This window comes from Chrysemys picta, chromosome 5 (assembly GCF_011386835.1).
Source record: "Chrysemys picta bellii isolate R12L10 chromosome 5, ASM1138683v2, whole genome shotgun sequence".
In the NCBI taxonomy this organism is placed as follows: Eukaryota; Metazoa; Chordata; order Testudines; family Emydidae; genus Chrysemys; species Chrysemys picta.
In genome coordinates this window covers 30,518,325-30,537,466 of record NC_088795.1, presented here as the reverse complement: position 1 = coordinate 30,537,466, position 19,142 = coordinate 30,518,325, and the positions used below count along the sequence as shown (strand labels likewise).

General features: G+C 41.6%; 1 protein-coding gene across 3 annotated transcripts in view; it reads left to right on the top strand.

Moving 5' to 3' along the window:
• The window catches only part of MANBA (mannosidase beta), a 66,436-nt gene that overhangs the window by 5,059 nt on the left and 42,235 nt on the right, over window positions 1-19,142 (top strand). For all 3 annotated transcript variants that reach the window (XR_010601736.1, XM_065597658.1, XM_005287859.5), the window contains exons 2-6: window positions 8,192-8,286; window positions 8,787-8,892; window positions 11,629-11,799; window positions 14,728-14,851; window positions 18,196-18,371. Coding sequence is in view for 2 of the 3 variants with exons in the window: in XM_005287859.5 (XP_005287916.1) it covers window positions 8,192-8,286; window positions 8,787-8,892; window positions 11,629-11,799; window positions 14,728-14,851; window positions 18,196-18,371 (672 nt within the window). In the remaining variant the exon portion in view is untranslated. The remainder of the gene's footprint in view (window positions 1-8,191; window positions 8,287-8,786; window positions 8,893-11,628; window positions 11,800-14,727; window positions 14,852-18,195; window positions 18,372-19,142) is intronic.

Sequence of the window (19,142 nt, the reverse complement as noted above, 5' to 3'; positions counted from 1 at the left end):
GCCAAATATCTTCTAGGTCTTATTCAACCAAGCAAAATGTATCCGCATGTAACTTATGCATGAAAGCTTTATGCTAGCAATGGTGATCCTCTATTATGTGTACTCCAAATATTATATGATGCCATTTCTGCTGGCAGGTGACTCCTACAGAATTCTTGGCACTGATGGACAGGGCTCTTGTAGCCAGATTTTCTTACTAGCCATTTGCCTTTACATGGGGTCTCTGTTTTGTTATATTAGCTGCTTCTCTGATTTGTAGAGCACTGTAGTGCAGAGAATTCCATAAATATCTGAGCTCAAGAGTCTATTTGTCACAAGTGATGCTTGTGCAGTTCTGAAAATGAAATCTGTTTTTACCAGGAACTTAATTACCAGTTTGTCTAAATTGTTGCAATTGACATTTTCTCATAAGCTGATATTTTTCAGAGCCACTCAAAGAACAACCATGTCATCCATCAGGTGGTACTATTATTAGTTATTGATATTACTGTAATGCCTAGGAGCCCTAGTCATGGACCAGGATCCCATTTTGCTAGGCATTAAATGGCATTCATTGAGGAAAATAATTGGCTAATATAAATGTACAGTTTTCTCTTCAGATGTTTACTGCAGTGTGTGGGTTGAAACTGTCCTGATAAATTAAAGAACCAGAGTGAAACTGACTAGTACTGAAGGTTCTATGCATTCAAATAGATTTTAATTGGTACTGTAGGTCCCCTTTACTAGAAGGGCCGCTGAACTTTCTTGGGAGTGTTCCAGTTGGGAAGATCCAGCGTGCTGCAATCTAGCCTTAGCAACTACAACTCCCCCAGGGAACGGGGAGGGCCCCATTTTTGGGAAGAGAAGCCAGATTGTTGGTGTGGAGCTGCTGCTGGGAAGCCAGAAGCTGCTGTGGAGAGCCTGCTGGGGCTTTGATCAACCAGGGAGCATCAGAGGTGGTTGGTGGCTTCACTGGAGCCAGGGCAGAGACTATTGCTGTGCCTAGAGCTGACTGAGGTGGGCCTGCAGTGAAGGAACTGTGAGTAACCCCCACTCTTGTTTGGGAAAGTACTTGCAAGGGAAGGAGCACAACAGAGACACTGAGTCTGAGGAGAGGCAGAGTGATTTTTCCCATCAAACCAGGACTCAGAGCTGCTGACATTTGGTGGGGCCAACTCCAATCATCAGAGGGGGTGTGCAGCTTGTTGCCTTGGCTGGACTGATACACAGAACCAACAGAGTGCTGTCTCCAGCTGCCGCTCTCCCAGTGCGGCTATGCAATTATCTAGGACTCTGAAATCCAGAGGAGTGTACGCTCTGGGGTGGGGTAAATGGTGGCAGTGTAAATACTAGTTAGATAAGTTTAATTCATTACTGTATATTATAATTGGTAATTGATTTTATTCATCTGCCCCCCTGTGGATTTAAATTAGTAGTGATATTTAATCTTAGTCAGTGTGACAAAGTTCCTCCTCTCTCTTGGTGGGTCCTGCACTTATTGGCAGATTTTCTTGCCTCAGAGATTCACCATGTGGGTTGGGGAACAGCCCAGAGACCTTCCCCTCTGGAAGAACCCACAGTCCAGGTCAATTGGGAGGTTTGGGGGGAACCCGGGCCCACCCTCTACTCCAGGTTCTAGCCCAGGGCCCTGTGGACTGCAGCTGTCTATAGTGCCTTCTGTAACAGCTGCATGACAGCTACAACTCCCTGGGCTACTTCCCCATGGCCTCCTCCAAACACCTTCCTTATTCTCACCACAGGACCTTCCTCCTGGTGTCTGATAACGCTTGTGCTCCTCAGTCCTCCAGCAGCACACACTCCCACCACAAACTGAAGTGAGCTCCTTTTAAAACCCAGGTGCCCTGATTAGCCTGCCTTAATTGATTCTAGCAGCTTCTTAATTGGCTCCAGGTGTCCTAATTAGCCTGCCTGCCTTAATTGGTTCTAGCAGGTTCCTGATTACTCTAGTGCATCCCCTGCTCTGGTCACTCAGGGAACAGAAAACTACTCATCCAGTGACCAGTATATTTGCCCTCTACCAGACTCCTGTACCCCACTGGTCTGGGTCTGTCACATCGGTTATAACCTGTTTCTTTAAGTTGTTAAGTAAAGGTGTGTTAAATCTAATTTAAGTATATTGGATGTATATTATTTATAATTGGTATTTTTGAGTTAGACCCATGCCACAGATTATTATTACTATTTGAAGGGGTTTATTCTGGGAGGTTCCCAAGGTACACCATTGAGTGTGTGCAGGGGCCAGCCAGGTGGAGGCACTGCTAATTTTAAATTCCTTTAGGAGTAAAGGGATTGCAGTAGAAGGGTGGATAAAGGATTCCCACCTATCCAACATCACCACTGGGATTCTCAGGATCTCCTTTAATGTCAACAACATCAGGTACCCAGGCACACAGGTCAGTGTTGCCTGTGCCTGAGAAAGCCAGGGAGGAAAGGGGGGTTTACAGTATTTAGACATGAAAAGATTAAATATCACTGCTCTATACAACCTCTTTTAATTAATGTCTTGTGAATGGATATGGAGTTGCAGTAGATGGAGAGATGTATTAGTAGCCTTTAAAATAGAGTATAAAAACAATATTCAACAGCATATATTGATATTTTTGTCAGCTTCCCAACTTGTCTTGTAAAAACATGTCTTTCTATTCTGTAGCTTTTGGCTTAGTATTCAACGGAAACACATCTTATGAATAAGGTGATATTCAGTTAAATGACTTGTCTGAATAAGCACTGAAAACGTGAATGGCTTAAGGGTGAATTTACAAAACTAGTATTCCAAGAATACAATCTTTTCATTACTACCATGAGTTAAAATTCACATGAAACTGTAAATATGTGAAAATGGGCTTTTGGAAAAATGTATAGGTGTTCTGACTGCATTAGTTTCACAGAAATTAAAGTATCTCTGGGTGTAGATAAATATTCTAGCAATGTGACTTCCATTGTTTCAGAAGGTATTGAAAATGAGAACACCTTGAAGTTGGATATAGTGACAATTCACTATTGCAAAATGGGTTTATATAATGTGAACATGCAAAGCAGTTTCAAATTGCATCATAGCAAAAGTATTGCAATAGAAAAGACACCTACTTCTGTTTTTTTATTATTATTAATGTTTAAATCACAAGGAATATATAATGAAATACAAGAATTGTATTACAGGAAGGAGTCAAAAATCAGTGTAGCCATCTGGAGGAGACAAGCAATAGAAAGTATATAGTAGTCATTTTTGCTTTCTTAGGGCCTCAGCCAAATCCCAATCCTGTTTACTTCAAAGAGCATGGGATCAGGCTCGCACTCAACATAATTAGAAAGATAGGATTTAAAGTATGCTGAAAGGTGGGTTTTATTCTGTCAACTGTATTATAAAGAGCTGTCAAAAGTGGGAGGGGGCAGAAGATTAGAGCCTATATTCTGCTTCTATAATAAAGACAAGCTATGAGATTTTGGCTATTTCCTAGACTTAAAGGTGACCTGCAAAGGAAAAAAAATGGTTTTGTGCCCCCTTTTATTCTTTATAATGTATAAAGAAGGCTTGATTTCCACCCCTTCCTCACCCCCCAAAAGCAAACCTCTGGGTTTGTCCTACTTGTTTATTACATTTGAAGTTCAGATCCTGTCTAACCTGGAAGGTTCTACGATGGCTAAAGAGTTAGTGAAATGATGGCCTTCCAGGACTTGAGCGCAGTTGAGAGGGGAAGGGATTTTTAGTCATACTGTTTAAAACTGTTTGATTTTTGTGAACACCTTCTTCACTTACTATTAAACATTCTGGAGGAAAGGTGTCACTCAACACCTTCACTCCTTCAATAATGTATCAGAGGTAACAATATGCTGTGAGACCCCCAGGATGTCCTCCAGGAGATTGTAGTATGACAAGACAACATTCCTGTTAGTTCCAAAGTAACGCAAAACAAAACAAACCACACCCTCAAAAGACTAAGTAGCAAAAATTCAAACGAACAAAAAATCTTATGGGTTCAAAATCAGTTTTTTTAAAAAAATTCACAGATCATCTTTAAGAAACATGAGGAAGCCTAGAAATTTATTGGATATGGATGTGGTTGGTGGAATCAAATGAAAAGAACTTTCTGACATTGCACAAAGCTCTCCAGCCAAAGGCCAGGCAACAAAATTACTACACCTCTACCCCGATATAACGCTGTCCTCGGGAGCCAAAAAATCTTACCGCGTTATAGGTGAAACCTCATTATATCGAACTTGCTTTGATCCGCCGGAGTGCGCAGCCCCGCCCCACTCGGAGCGCTGCTTTACCGCGTTTTATCCAAATTCGTGTTATATCGGGTCACATTATATCGGGGTAGAGGTGTATAACCACTAGGAAATGGAACACCAACTCACTTCAGATAAGATGCTGTAGAGTCATCCAATGGTAGCAATGTTTGGTCACTATCAAGTGGAGCTAGATTCAGACTAGTGTTCTAGAGTTGATGGCTCTGGAAACAGAACCCGACAAGTTCCTTACTGTGGGTTTTCTCAGGCCTAGGACGTGATGATATAATCAACCAAAGCAATGGGGCAGGATTGATCATTGAAAGAAGTTTTGGATGAATGAATGAATAAAATAATCTTGAGCTAGTAATTGCTATTCTGGGCAGAAAACGGAACAAAACTGCAGCATGTTTAACAATCTAGAAAGTGGCATTGATGGCATCAGGCTTCAGATTGTGCCCACACACACAAAACTGCATGAAAAAGTCTGGTCATGTACTACACACATGCTCCTGCAGTTGAAGGGATCATTGCCATGTAGTTTTGGCCCAAGCTTTATTTTTTGTTAAAGGTTTTATAAAAGCTAATAATAGAAATAGCTTCCTGAAATGTAAACCAAATAAAATTAACACCAGACTATTCAGATATAAACATCCCTTTGTGTGTCTGCAACTAGATCTGAGTAATTAATACATAATTTGTGCTGAATTGAGCCTCAAATGTTTGTGAGCCTTTTGCAATTTTCTTAAATGTATTTGTTTAAAATTATTTGCGTACATGAATTATTATTGATCTTAAGATTGTTCACTTGCAGTTTGTTGTATTTGAAATCCAAAATGTGATGTGTTGGTTAGTTATGATTGAACGTGTTGGTCATGTGGTATTTTTCCATACTCAGGTTGGCTGAGCATAACTCTTAGATCAAATTTTGAGTGTGATTGCTTGTGTTTATACATAGAATTATAGAAATCATAGGAAGGGACCTTGTGAGGTCATCAAGCCCAGTCCCCTGTGCAGAGGCAGGAGCAAGTAAACCTAGACCATCCCTGATAGTTTTTTTTTCCCAACCTGTTCTTGAAAACTCCAATGATTTTCAGACCTTATTTGTGAATGTTTTCTGATCTCTGCTTTAAACTCTTTGTTCCTATGAGCATTCCTGCCAGGAAACTCCATCACTAAAATAGTAATGGAAAGTGAATACGAAGAGATGTGAATATAGGCACAATTTTGAATTCACTGTTTTTTATTTGAGGGAATGTTTGCGGGAAAACGTTTTGAGCTACCTGCAAAGCAGCATTGTGTTGATAATAAACAAAACCGACTAGTTTAGTTTTAGTCAATAAACTGAGAAGTGCAGAAAGACAACAAACTGCTTAATTGACAAATAGCTTGAAGTCTGATCACCCTTTCCTGTAGAAATACCCATGGGAAGAGTCTTTGCCAAACTGTTCTGGGAATACTAGATACATAAATAAACATACATAAATAAGGATTTGTCCTCTGTCCCTGAACCCACAGAGCCCCAGAATCTTCAGGAGGCCAGGGGTATCTATGTGGATGTTTCTGCACCAGCTATGAAGCACTTGCCATCTTCTAACTCCCAATCTGTGTGGCTCCTCTTGCACTGTTTTGCCAGCACTTCCTCTTCCTGGAGTCTCCCTCAAGAGGATGGAGTGGGGGCCACAAACCAACTACATCTTTTTTTGGATAACACTTTTCAGGTGCCAAGTAGGTCTTTGGGGGAGGAAAGTAATGCACAAACTCCCTGTCCCATCCTGTCTTCCTCCAGCTTTCTGCTTCAGCAGTCCCAGGTCCAAATATTGGAGAGGGCGTTCCCTATGCACATTTATTTCAAGGAAGTGACCAGACTCTAGGGTTTTGAAATGTTTTTAGAATGTTAAATGTTGTCAGTGCACAGGTAAGGAGGTAGTTTTGTGTGTGTCATATTATTTTAACTAGGTGTTGCTCCTTTAAAGATGACAAAGTGATGAATAACAGAATAGAGCACTCCAAATCGGATGTGGTTAAGGTGTAATAGTCTCCCTCAAAAGCTTGCTTGCTGATCTTTCACATTTGAAAGCAGTAAGACATGACTCTTGTGCACGTGAGCAGGCATCCTTCTCAGCCTGAGCCAGGTTGTAATCAGAGATGTGCTCCAAGAGAAGGCCTCCACACTTGTATGGCCTGCACGAGGGTCAGTCACAGTAGCAGTTCCTGCTTGCTGCTTACTCTCCCTGGCAAACAAATTGCCTGAGAGGGGGTAGCAAGGAGGCAGGGCCATGCCCTACCCTCTGCACAAGCCCATGAAGTAGCGTATGTGCTGCTGGGGAGCTCCAGAAGAGAATATATTACTTGAGACATATCCTCTCTTGGTGTTCCCTCAGGCGGTGGACTCTCTTCTGTGCCCTACACACGACTGTGTGTAAATCACACAATCTAGCCTTATATGTTGTAAAAGGAATCCAAGATACCAGAAGAGCCCCTTCAAAGAAATCTGAGTGCAGAAGGACTATTAATATTGATACTAATATACAAGATGAGAAAACTTGAGTTGCAGCAAGGAAAATAAAAGGACTGACCAAATTTTCTTTCTCCCAGTTTGAATCTGGACAGTCAAGCCCCAGGAATAACTCTTAACATTCTAGAAAGCTTCTGATGTTACGTAGTGAATCTTGTTGCCTCTGTGCTCTTTCCAGCTAAGCTTTGGGTAAAGCACATCAGCAGAATCTACAGCTATTTGTTTTAGGAAACCAATTCAGCTGAGAAATTGCTGGAGAAAGATGAGATGCTGTCTCAGCAGGTGCCTCTGGTATACACACTGAACTGTCTGACCTAAACATCTTTCTCATGTTCATACACCACAGTGAGACTTTTTATTAGCTGGGTTCCACTCTTGCAACTCTTATACTAGTTCATGTGGGTAGTCCCACAGACTTCAGTGGGGCTAGCTGCAGGATTGGGCCCTTAGTATATCATTGTTACTATTATGTCTACAGGGCCGTTGTTGTGCATAGTGTTTACTGACAAGTAGAGGGCCAGGCACGTGGCTCTGCACTACCACCTACATCTGTGCAAAGGGGGTGGGGGGTAAATGCTGCCAAAGAGTCAGACTTCCTCACTGACACTCACTTTTTCCAGGTGTAAGTGGCTGCACAAGGTGCAAGGCAGTGGAGTATCCAGTCCACACACCTGCCCTGAGTTGTTTGCAGTCTAGGTGAGGTAAGAAGTGACCCAACATAAGGAAAGGAACATCAAGGAAAAGGGAGTGGGAATACGTTGTAAGGAATGTGCTTAGAATTCTTGAGTGAGCAGTATGACTAAAAGGAAAATAGCACATTTGTTGTAATTACAGTGAGGTTCTCACATAACTGTCTTTTGGGGGGAAGAACATTGGTAGACATTTTAATTTTACTCAACCAACCAAAACGTGTTTCCACTTTTCCCTCCCCAAATATAACAATGTAATATATTCCTATCATATCAGGAGTGATTGGTGTGGATTTCTGGGGATGTTGCTGTTTAAAACCATACAGGTTTGTTCACTATAGTTTCTAGAGGTTTGGAGAATCTATTTCTTATCATCTTGTCTGTTCTCTATCCTCGGTCATTGTGGAGGTGGTTCTGCTGCTCTCTCTCTCCTTTTGAATTGCTACTTCTGTTGAATTATTTCTGTTTTCAGCCCAGCATAATAAGGGCCAAATCCTGCTCCCCTTACTTCTAAACATGAGTACAGCAAGCGGGATTTGACCTATATACAGTTAATGTCAAAATGTTCTAAAGCTGTTGCTTTCACATATCACTTCAGAAGTGGAAGAATTATCTGTCCTCCTAAAGCTAACCAAAATAAGATAATTGGATTGTGCACTTGCAGAATATCTGAAAGAAAATGACTCACCTATTAGATAACAGTATTCATTTTATTTGTGTAACACTGCAATGTTTTTTGTTCATCTATCAATAGGATCCTTACTATAGGTTTAATGACCTGACCTACAGATGGATCTCCTTGGATAACTGGACTTACAGCAGGATATTCAAAACCCCTTTTGATGTCAGGTACGCAATAAGAATAGTTTTATGTTCTCTTCCATGCAGAAATGCTTGTTATTAAGCAGTCAGCCCCAAATCCACCTATTACTTTCAGATGTAATAAACCAAATTCTGTAATGGGATATAAGCTTCAAGCAGCCTGTTGCTAAATGTCACTTAGTGGATTTCTTTTTTTTTCCTTCAAGATTTTTTTTCCCATTGTCAAAAAATGGTGTACAAATTGCCAACTGCTGAAGTGTAATAATAAAGCTGATAGGAAGCAAGCAGCCACACATCTGATATCTATTGAACATGGGATGTTGTGCTGTATTGCGAGTCTGATCCATGTCAGCTGTCATTTTAATTTGAAATGATAAAGATGGCTACACCGAGGAAAGTATTTTTGTAACCCATTGAAACAGCTGCTATTCAGGATACTGGGGACATAGATTTCAGTATTGATTCTCTCATGTGTAGTTAATTCAAAGTACCCTAATAATTTTACATTCCTGTGTTATCATTCATAGCAAATGGCAGAAAGTGAATTTGGTTTTCGAGGGAGTAGATACAGTAGCGCAAATCCTGATCAATAATGTCACTGTTGGGAGAACGGACAACATGTTCAACAGATATGTGAGTAATGCTGGTATTTCTAAAGGCAATTCTACAGTTGTCTCAAAGCACTTTTCTGCCAAGCAGTTCGTACCTAGACAAGTACACAGTAATACCCCCAATGTGTTCAGTCCAGAGTAAAATGTAATGGACTAGACTTGATAATATGTCATGGGGTTTGAAATGTCTTTATCTGAGAACCATACAGAAAGCCACCTCAGTGCTGGAAAGGGGAGGTGCATTGGCTTCCCAGTGGGAGCAGGATCAGGCCTAGAGAAGAACATTTCATGTTGTAATCTAGAAGAAGTATGGCAAGAGGAACAGTTTACCTAATAATATAAGTCTTGCTTCTTGGGAACTGCCACAGCTCTAAGAAAACTGAAGCTGAAATTAGTTATATTAGCTGGAAATCTGCTTACTAATTGGTATTCGAATGCTGCTGCTTTACATGTGAATGCTGAAGTGTAAATGCATGCAGTGTAAAGCTTACTTATAAATGTTTGTATGCAGTTTCTTTCTTTAGTTCTTTCATTCTAATATAGTATCTAATTCCCAGGCCTTTTGATGCCATTGTGTTGTCTCTTTGGTCCTAGTCTGTATCAGTATGACAAGATCAGGTACTGAATAGTCACAGTCCCACTTTAGGATTGCCATAATCATACAAAATAATTTTGTAGATTTCAATTATAAGATTGTGCTGGGTGCTATACAAAAACTTAGTAAAATACAGTCCCTGCTCCAAAGAGCTTACAGTATAAATAGACAAAAGAGACAAAGACTGTGAGAAAGGAAAGCCCATATCCATTTTATAGATGGAAAACTGAGCCACACAGAGATCCTTAGTTTCTTCATGTCTCAACATTTTACCTTCATGGCTTTAGAGAAAAGAGGGTCTTATGGCTGAGGCACAGACCTGCAGACTCAGGAGATCTGGATTCTGTTCTTGGCTTTTCCCCAGACCTGCATGACCTGGAACAAATCAAATAGCCTTTTTGTGCCTCGGTTCCCCACCTGTGACATAGGAATATTAATTCTTCTCGCTTTCACAGGTTTATTGTGAAGTTTTAGTTAATGTTGGAAGGTGTCAAAACAGTTTACAGATGGAAGATGCTGTAGAATTGCAACATATTATTATTCAGTATTTATTTCTGGATCTTCATTTTGATAGGCCACTAGTAGCATCTGCTTTGTGAAGTGACTGCGTAAAGTAGAATTGAACAGACTAGGACAGAGCCAAGGATTGCAAGACTTTGACAGTTACTCTATTCAGTGGCTCCATTTGTAAAACACTTTAGTGGTAAATCTATTCTGTGGAGGCTGCTTATGTTGTAATTTGTTGTGTGGTGGTCTGCTGCCTGATCAAGGACAGTGGCTACTGATTGTGGAGAGGGGCAGGGGCACTTCCGCTTGGTAGAAATTCAGGAACAAATAGCAGGCATGCCACAAACTAATAGTGTGGAGAAAACACTAATAACCAATTGAAATCTTAGTTTTACCAGGTGAAATTAAATTAGGGGTGGGTATACTGGTGCGAGGAGAAGAGTTTTAAAACTAAATATGTACCTTTCTGTCCATCCACAAATAGAGGACAGTCTAACACCATGGTGGGCAAACTTTTTGGCCTGAGGGCCGCACTTGGGTATGGAAATTGTATGGCGGGCCATGAATGCTCACAAAATTGGGGGTTGGGGGGCAAGAGAGCTCCGGCTGGGGGTGCGGGCTTTGGGGTGGGGCTGAGGATGAGGGGTTGGGAATGCAGGAGGGTGCTCTGGACTGGGACCAAGGGATTTGGAGGGCAGGGGGGATCAGGGCTGGGGCTGGGGCGTGGGAGAAGGTCGGGGGGCAGGCTCCAGGCAGCGATTACCTCAAGCAGCTCCCAGAAACAATGGCATGTCCCTCCTCCGGCTCCTATGCTGCCCCTGCAGCTCCCATTGGCTGCGGTTCCCGGCCAATGGGAGCTGCGGGGGCAGCGCTTGGGGCAAGGGCGGAGTGCAGAGCCCCCTGGCTGCCCCTATGCGTAGGAGCCAGAGGGGGGACATGCCATTGCTTCTAGGAGCCGCGCGGATTGGGGCACGCTCCTGATCCCGCTCTCCAACGGGAGCTTGAGGGCCGGATTAAAACGCCTGGAGGGCCAGATGTGCCCCCCAGGCCATAGTTTGCCCACCCCTGGTCTAACAGGTTAATAAATAAGTCCTACAGAGAGTTCTTTGCTCAGTGCAGAGATGCTAGTGTATCTATACTTTAGAGACGGGAGTGGAGGGATGGGGAACCATACTATGCCTTGGCAGCAGAGGATTGTATAAGGTGCAGCTCGGTACTCAGTTTACCTAAGATCAGGCTCTGAAGCTCACCCACTCCCTCCCCCCCCCCCCAATGCTTCACAGCCCAAGCTACAGCTTCAAAGTGTTGTCTGCATAGCTATTTTTAGAGTGCTAGTGTGAGCCTGCTAGCTCAAATCTGTCAACCTGGGCTGGGAGGCTCACTTCTGCAGGCTGTATAGACATACCCATAGACTCCCATTGATTGCAATGGGGCCTAGGGATTTGCCCAGAAAGAGTTACATGTAGGACTTAGTGTGCCTTTTTTCTTAGTTTGAGAAGTATTCTAATTTTCTTTTCCTCCAGTCCTGCAACCTGTAAAGACTAGTTCACAAACATATTCAAATAATATCTATATAGTCTAAAAGGAATATCTTTATAAAGCTCACAGCTAAACTTCAGTGGTATACCCTTTTGTTTTTGTTTTTTCCTGGTGCAGAGCTTTGATATTACCAGTGTGATCAAGGAGGTCAATTTTATTGAGGTCCGTTTCTTATCAGCCATTTCATATGCAGCAGAGCAGAGCAGATCTCACAGAGCATACAGGGTGCCTCCACAGTGCCCTCCACCTGTGCAGAAAGGGGAGTGCCATGTTAATTTCATCAGAAAGGTAAGAGCAAGATCATGTGTGTATGTGACTAGAGGCTTGGATGCAGGATTGCACAATGTACTGTCATAATAAATGCATTCTGAAACCTCTGGTGTAATTTCATAACTAGGGCATATTTTTCATAGCAAAAAATCCCATCATCCAAAATATAGATGTAATCTGTAAGAAGCATAAAAAGGCTAGGGTAGCTATATGTGTGACAAGAATTTTTAAAAGGTTATCTTTGTCAAGATGTCAGCAAGCAGACTGACAGCCAGAAGGGTGTTTCTGTGGGGGGCAGATTGTGTAGTCACTATCAATCTATCCGCTGGGTGAGTTTAGCAAGGAATAATGACAATAGTTAGCTGTTCTGAGTGCCAGAGTTTATTGCCAAGGCTGTGGAAAATCTCAGCCAAGCAGCTTTGTCAGTGTTTGCCATTGCTCATGTGCTGTGCTATTTATACTGTGCAGCTCTGGCATGTACCGACAAGAGTTATCTAACGGAGAGCCCACTTTCATCTTAAGAAGTTGTGAAGTGTGATATATATATATATAAGTTAAAATTACAGACTAGCACAAAACTACCAAAGATGGGAAACTGTAAGTCTTTAGTTCACGCTGTTATAACTACCTGTGGCAGAATATCTTCTGTGTAGGATCTCGCGTTGTTCTGAAAGAGCCTTGCAGTAACAAGGCACAATTGGGAAAATAACGAGTTTCAGAATTGCCTTTCTTTTGTTGGTCTGTCACAGTTTAAATGCCTTCCCTGCTAAGTGACCCCTGTATTCTCAACAGAGAACTACAGATCCTCCATTTTCAATTACCTCAAACACCATGCCCAGAATCCTTTTGACCTATGACTGAATGTAATTCCTCTGGAACCTGTCAACAGAGGGCTTGGTGCCTTGTTCTCCAAAGCACTCCATTCCCTTCTCTTCTTGGGGCCGAGGAAGACATTTGCCTTCACAACCATTACAATCCCTACGGATTGCAATTAGAACTATAGCAGAACTAAGCATTAATCTCTGAGCCCATCCTGATTATCCTTGCTTTGGTTTAATTTGATACCTAAGTGGGGAGAAGTATGGGGGGTTCACTTTTATTATGAAGGTTAATTAAAACTTGGAGAGTTGTTTAATCCTGCAGAGTCCATATGTTGTTTCCACTATGTTTGTTAGAAATCAGTCCGGAGGGGAAGGAGCTTGAACAGCTGTAGTCCTATTTATAGAGGTGAAATTGCTAGGAATTATTTTTATACTTTGCTGGGCTATATATTTAAACTCGTAAGACTTGTGGAAAGTACCTTTAGTGATTTTATCCTCAAAGGAATTGCATTACTGTACTTGCAGATTGCTTGGAATGTTTCCTAAAACGGCTTTCATTTCAAACATATGGGTATAACAGCAGAGCTGCCACATTTGAAAGTAAATAAACACAACATTTTTAAAGTTCGTTTGAGTCTTACCATTGTAAAGTAATGGAACACTATGTATATGTGTATGAGGTTCAGTATTAAGAATGTTAAACTCATCTTAATCTTCATGGGAGTCTTGCGGCCTAATCACCCCAAGCCCACACTGAAAATGTACCTTTTAATACTTCGAGATGAGCATATTGCTCTGGTGGCTTTTTACAATAGCTGGTGAAAATATAAGGGATTATATTAATGAACCTTGACGGTTTATCAGTGATACAGTTTTTAAAAAGAAAAAGACTATTCCCAGTCAGGACTGTTTTCTAAGAACTGGTTGTCCCTGCTGTTAAATTTGAAATTGGTTCATTGCTTTCTTCCTAGAAGAAGCTTTTGCAACTTGATAGACACGCAAGCTGACTCCTGTGATGCAGGGAATAGGCTTGACTAACACACTGTTGCTTGCCAAAATTAGTATGCTTCAGCTGTAAATTATTGGTCTCTAAATTTAGAGCGGTAGGTCACTGTACAAGACTTTAACAAGATCTATTGTATTTGCACGAGGGGGAGGACGTTGTGGAGCTTGGAGGTCAGCTCAATAGATGTCTTAAAGGGATGCTGTTGACTAAAAATCGAGTCCATTTTTAAAAATAAATTGAAGGTAGTTTCAGGTGCTATGCTTGGCCATGAGTATTTAATTCTGCCAATTTGTGTAGTCACAATGACATTTTCCTATTTTTTAAACATGTTTTTTGTTGTTGTTTTTTTGTCTTCCTGTTGCTGTATGAAAGAACCGTGCAAACAAAAGGGAGAAAGAGTGAACCTGTTATACACAAAATGCACCAAACAAACACACTGAATTTCTAATCTCTTTCAGTTACACTAGTCTGTGTTACTGGTAACAATAGTAGACATAACATTTACATGCTCCTGTGATATTTGGTTGATAGTATCCCTTTAAATTATTGTAAACACCTTTATCCATCAATGTGCTATTCCTTTCCTTGTCTCTTACATTTAAAATTAAGGGTTGACTTTAAGACTGTGGATAAGTCAGAACTGTTTTGATAGTAACTGCTGGTTTGCTGCTATTGAATTTTTTGGTGTTTTTTTGTTTGTTTGTTTGTTTGTTTAAGGGAGGAGATAGGTGTGCTTTTGCTCTCCCACTGATTTTGTATGGTTTTGACTCTCAGCAGATTTTAGCCAAAGAGTAAGGAAAAGATACTCCACTCTATATGCATCCGAAGAAGTGGGCAGTAGCCCACGAAAGCTTATGCTCTAATAAATTTGTTAGTCTCTAAGGTGCCACAAGTACTCCTGTTCTTTTTGCGGATACAGACTAACACGGCTGCTACTCTGAAAAGATACTGTATGTTCTTCCTGAGTAATTGGAAATTGGAGAACCTTTTATTTGGTTTATAGGAATATTTTATTTAGATACAGTAGATAATTTTTATAAAGAGTCTGTTTATTGTCTGGAACAATAATAGTCCCTATGTGAAAAATACATACTTGTGATACATCTTTCTGTATTCCAGGAACAATCTTCGTTCAGTTGGGACTGGGGTCCCTCTTTTCCCACTCAAGGAATTTGGAAAGATGTTAGAATTGAAGCCTATAACCTTTGTCACCTGATCTACTTCACTTCAACCCCCAGCTATGGTAAGTCATGATGATATTGCCCTTTATTCTTGTTTCACTTGAGAAATACAGCTGTCTTATTCTAAGTTCAGTTACTTAGTAAATTGGAATAGGAACATAAGAACTGTTTTTTGTTGTTTGTATGGACAGTGCTGAGTACAATGGAGTCCAGATCTCATTACTGAAGTATAAATAATAATGGTAAAATTATTAAAAGTCCAGAATGCAAACTCTGTATTGCATAAAGAGACCAGCAGTGCATCAAAAAATGTGTGTTAGGTTTATAATAGTGATTTATCTCTGTCCTGTTCTGTTGCTTTAGAGCATTACTTTTGCATCAGCTTGTCTGTTCACTTAAACTTCCCATATAAATTGCTCTCTTCTCTCCCCTGACTCTTACACTTTCATTTAAAAAAACCCAAACAGATAGTGCTGCTGTTTGAGCAGTAGTTCTGTCTTGAGTTGACAAGTGCAGTGTCAGCACAGTTTCAACAGTGCTGAAATTTCAGGGCTCATGGAAGAGACTGGAACAGAAAAGCAACTATGATGTGCAAGGATTGTTTTTCTCAAGCTGCAATTTGAGAGGACTTCCCATTGCATGTTTGCCACCTAACCGGTTTCCTTGCCTGGCTCTGCCATTTGTTTTTCTTTCATTTGTATTGAAGATTGTGGAAGCTGAACAAAATTAGTTTATTTTCTGTTTCAACTGTCTGCAAGTGTAATGCATGCCTGTAGAGACCACCCACACTACCCTCCGCTCCACGCAAGACACACTTAACGTAGGGCGGGTGGGTAGTGTGCGTCCCTCTTCACTGGGCTGAATTTCATGCTTTACGAAGAAAGATGTTGTGTCTAAATGGAAGGGGAAGACGTCACTTCCCTGGATGCTTTTATAGCTTCCAAAAATAGCTCCAGCTCTCAGCCAGAATTAACGTAGTTGAAATTTCAATGGAAAGCCTCAGCATAGACTCAGTACAGCTTCTGGGAAGTTCAGATATGTAAGTGCTGCCTGGTTCCTCCCACATCCTCACAACTCCATCTGCTGGCAGCCAAGGGATGGCTTGTTGGATAAGGCAGCAGGGCCCTCTCATTCGGCAGATAAAGCTTTTGGAGTCCAACCTGGAGACCGAGCTCATTAAAATTAAGAGACTGAAATTTGAAAGAATAAACAATGAATCGGCAACTTGTGCTGTGTTGAAACAGCGCAGGCACTTGTGTTGCTTGCCAGATTGTTTAGTCATAGCCTCCTGACCACTGGATCCCTAAAGGAGCCCTTGTTCCCCTTTTTTTCCATCTAGTGCCAGGAGTTCAGGAATGACTTGGCCTCTCATGCCAGGGAAAGGGAGTGGGAAAAATGCATCTGAAAGTTGATGGTTTTGACCTTTATGTAGTGTCTCTAACCTTGATTTTCCCCACCCACGGCTCTCATTGACTTCAATGTGAATTTTGGGTGCTCAGCACTTCTGAAAATCATGCCCTCTGTGCAGGCGTGATGTCAGCTTTGGGCCAAATTCATCCCAGTGAATTCTCTTAAGCCAGTGAAGTTACACCAGGGATGAATTTTGTTTGGAGAGAAACTGCTTTCTCTTTTATCCCAAATCAAAATGGAGATACTACAACTTAACTATCAGAAGGAAGTAGATCTATGATACACACAGAGAGGAAATTGGCAGTTAACAATGGAGATTAAACAAAAGGGTTTTATAGTCCTGTTTTTTCAGTGGTTCTTGCATTGTTATATTATTGTACAGGCAGAATGACCAGTGGAAAAAACACAAGCAGGAAAAATGATTAGACCAGTGAAAATTTTCTTGTAATAATAATAAAAAAAATACGAAGTCTCCCCTGTTTTGTTTGCCTTTGTGCATGCACAGTATTCAGTTGTGTTTTGCCAATATCTTTCTTACAAGAAGAAGGATAAGAAATACAGGGCCACAGCTGAGACTACTACAGGAACACTACCAGGTACCTCCATTTGCCATCACTAGACTCTGCTGACCCACACCCACTCCAAGAGGGATGACCCCTGTGAGGAAGTGGGGGAATACACACGTACACACACACGTACGCATGTCCTTAACAGGAGTCCAAAGAGCTGCATAGATGTTCATGGGTTAAACTTGAGAACCCCACCCCCAAGAAGCATATTCAGCTGGTTTATGCAAAGTAAAGGGTTAGCCAGCCTTTGGGTATACATAGTTTAATTACAAAGTTAACACATTAATAGAAAGTTTCAGCAAACATTAGTTGGAGGTACCCCTTTCACCAGATTACCTTGTTAATGAATCATTCTTTAAGCAAGAGAACACTTTGGCATAAGTGCAGAGAGATAGCAGACAAGTAGTCATTAGCATGTTTCCTCTAACACGCTTCAGTGACAAAAGAGAAACAAACATACGGACCCATCAGGTTTAGACACAGTGGGTCCAATTCATCCCCAGCATAACTCAGTTCATTTTATCTAGTGACATGGGGGGTAGGGTTGCCAGGTATCTGGTTGTCTACCAGAAAGTCCGGTTGAAGCGGGACCTGTACAGTGTCCAATCATATGTACCAGACACCAAAAGTCTGGGTGCTGCGGGCGAGGGTCGGATGCTGGGTCATCAACCTGCACCAGCCCCTGCTCAGTCAGGGCCACCACCTACCTATGTCTCATGGGCAAGCAAACTTTACATCAGGGGCTGCAGCCCCAGAGCAGAGGGAGCACAGCTGAGGGCGGGAGGGAGGTGGAGAGGATCAAGCAAGAAGGAAAGGGAGATCATTGGCCTTGAGGGAAGAGGCAGAGTAGGGGCATGGCCTTGGGGGTGAAAAGGCGGAGCAGGGGGCGGTGGGAGCTTCCGACACTCCTGCTGTAGTGTCCGGTTTTCAATAATTAGAAAGTTGGCAACATTAATGGTGGATGAATTTGGCTCATTTATTATCAATACTGTTTTTGTTCAATAGACAAAAGTGATTGTGTTGCCTTGTGATTGCCACCTTTCCCGAAGAGACCTATGCTCATATGAATACTGCCAAAGCAAACATAAAGACTGTGGAAGTTGAGTGGGAAAAGTTCCTTCTTAATGATAAAGAATGAGAGCTTCATGCTCTGTGTTGTACGGAACTTTCAAAGGTTGTATGTTGTTTAGGAATGGGGGAAAAAATGAGTTACAAATTTCCATTACACTGTGCATAGTCCTTGTCTGAATGAGCAAACGTAAACATAGGTATCAAATGCACTAAACAGTGAAGCGTAGGTCCTGTTCAAAAGCAAAACAAAATTGTGTGTGTGTGTGTGTGTGTAATTGTATCTTTAATAAGACTAGGGACATGTGAATTAGTATGTATAGAAATATAAATAAATACAATTTGTTTTCTTTGCTTAGTGAAGAGTGCTCAGCAGTGGAGTCTTGAAATAGAGTCTGTTTTTGATGTAGTCAGCTCAAAGCCAGTTGTTGGTCTTGTGACAGTGAACATTCCTAAGTTGCAAACACAGCAAACCTATACTACAGAACTTCCTCCTGGAGAAGGCAGAATTGTGCTGCTCGTAAACATCAATAAGGTGAGGGGGTGAATCCTGAACAGTCCAAGTAACAAAACGTTTCCTTCTGGTTGCTTGAAAGAAAATGCAAGATGTTTCCAGCACAGTTTTAATTTTCCCATTCACTTTCCTCATCTCTGCTGTGTTGACTGTGCCTGACGCCTTTTAGGGCAGGGGAACAGCTCTCTTACCTTCTCACAACTGACTCCTCCATTAGGACACCAAAGAGCAGCGTGGATGGGATACCTGGCATTTCACTCCTAATAAGTGAGAGACAGAGAGAGGTCACATCATCTCTTGCTTTTGTTGGCCGGGAAATCGTTGTGCTGGTGTTAATCCTCAAAACCCTTCTTGCTGTTGGTACATATTGTGCAGATTATCCCACATCTACCTACTGTGGGTTTCTTTCACCTTCCTGTGAAGCATCTGGTACTGACCACTGTCAGACAGGATACTGGACTACATGGATCTCAGGTCTACTCCAGTATGGCAGTTCTGTGATCCTATATGATAGCACTATTTCCTGTCCCAGACCATTGTTTTCTGGGCAGATAGGTACTGTTGTTGTCAGGATGCAATATGTTTGGCCCTTACAGGAGGAGGGAAAAGCATTCCTCATACAAACAGTAATGATACCTTTGTATACCTAAGGGCAAATGAGTCATGTATAGAATTTGGCTAGCCGGGAGGAGGGTGCAAAATTAGTGAAGTTGCACCTCTTTCACTAGTTCTGAATTTAGTCCCTTGAGTTGAGGGATCCTTGAAGACATGTGGAGTGTCAGAGAAATGAAG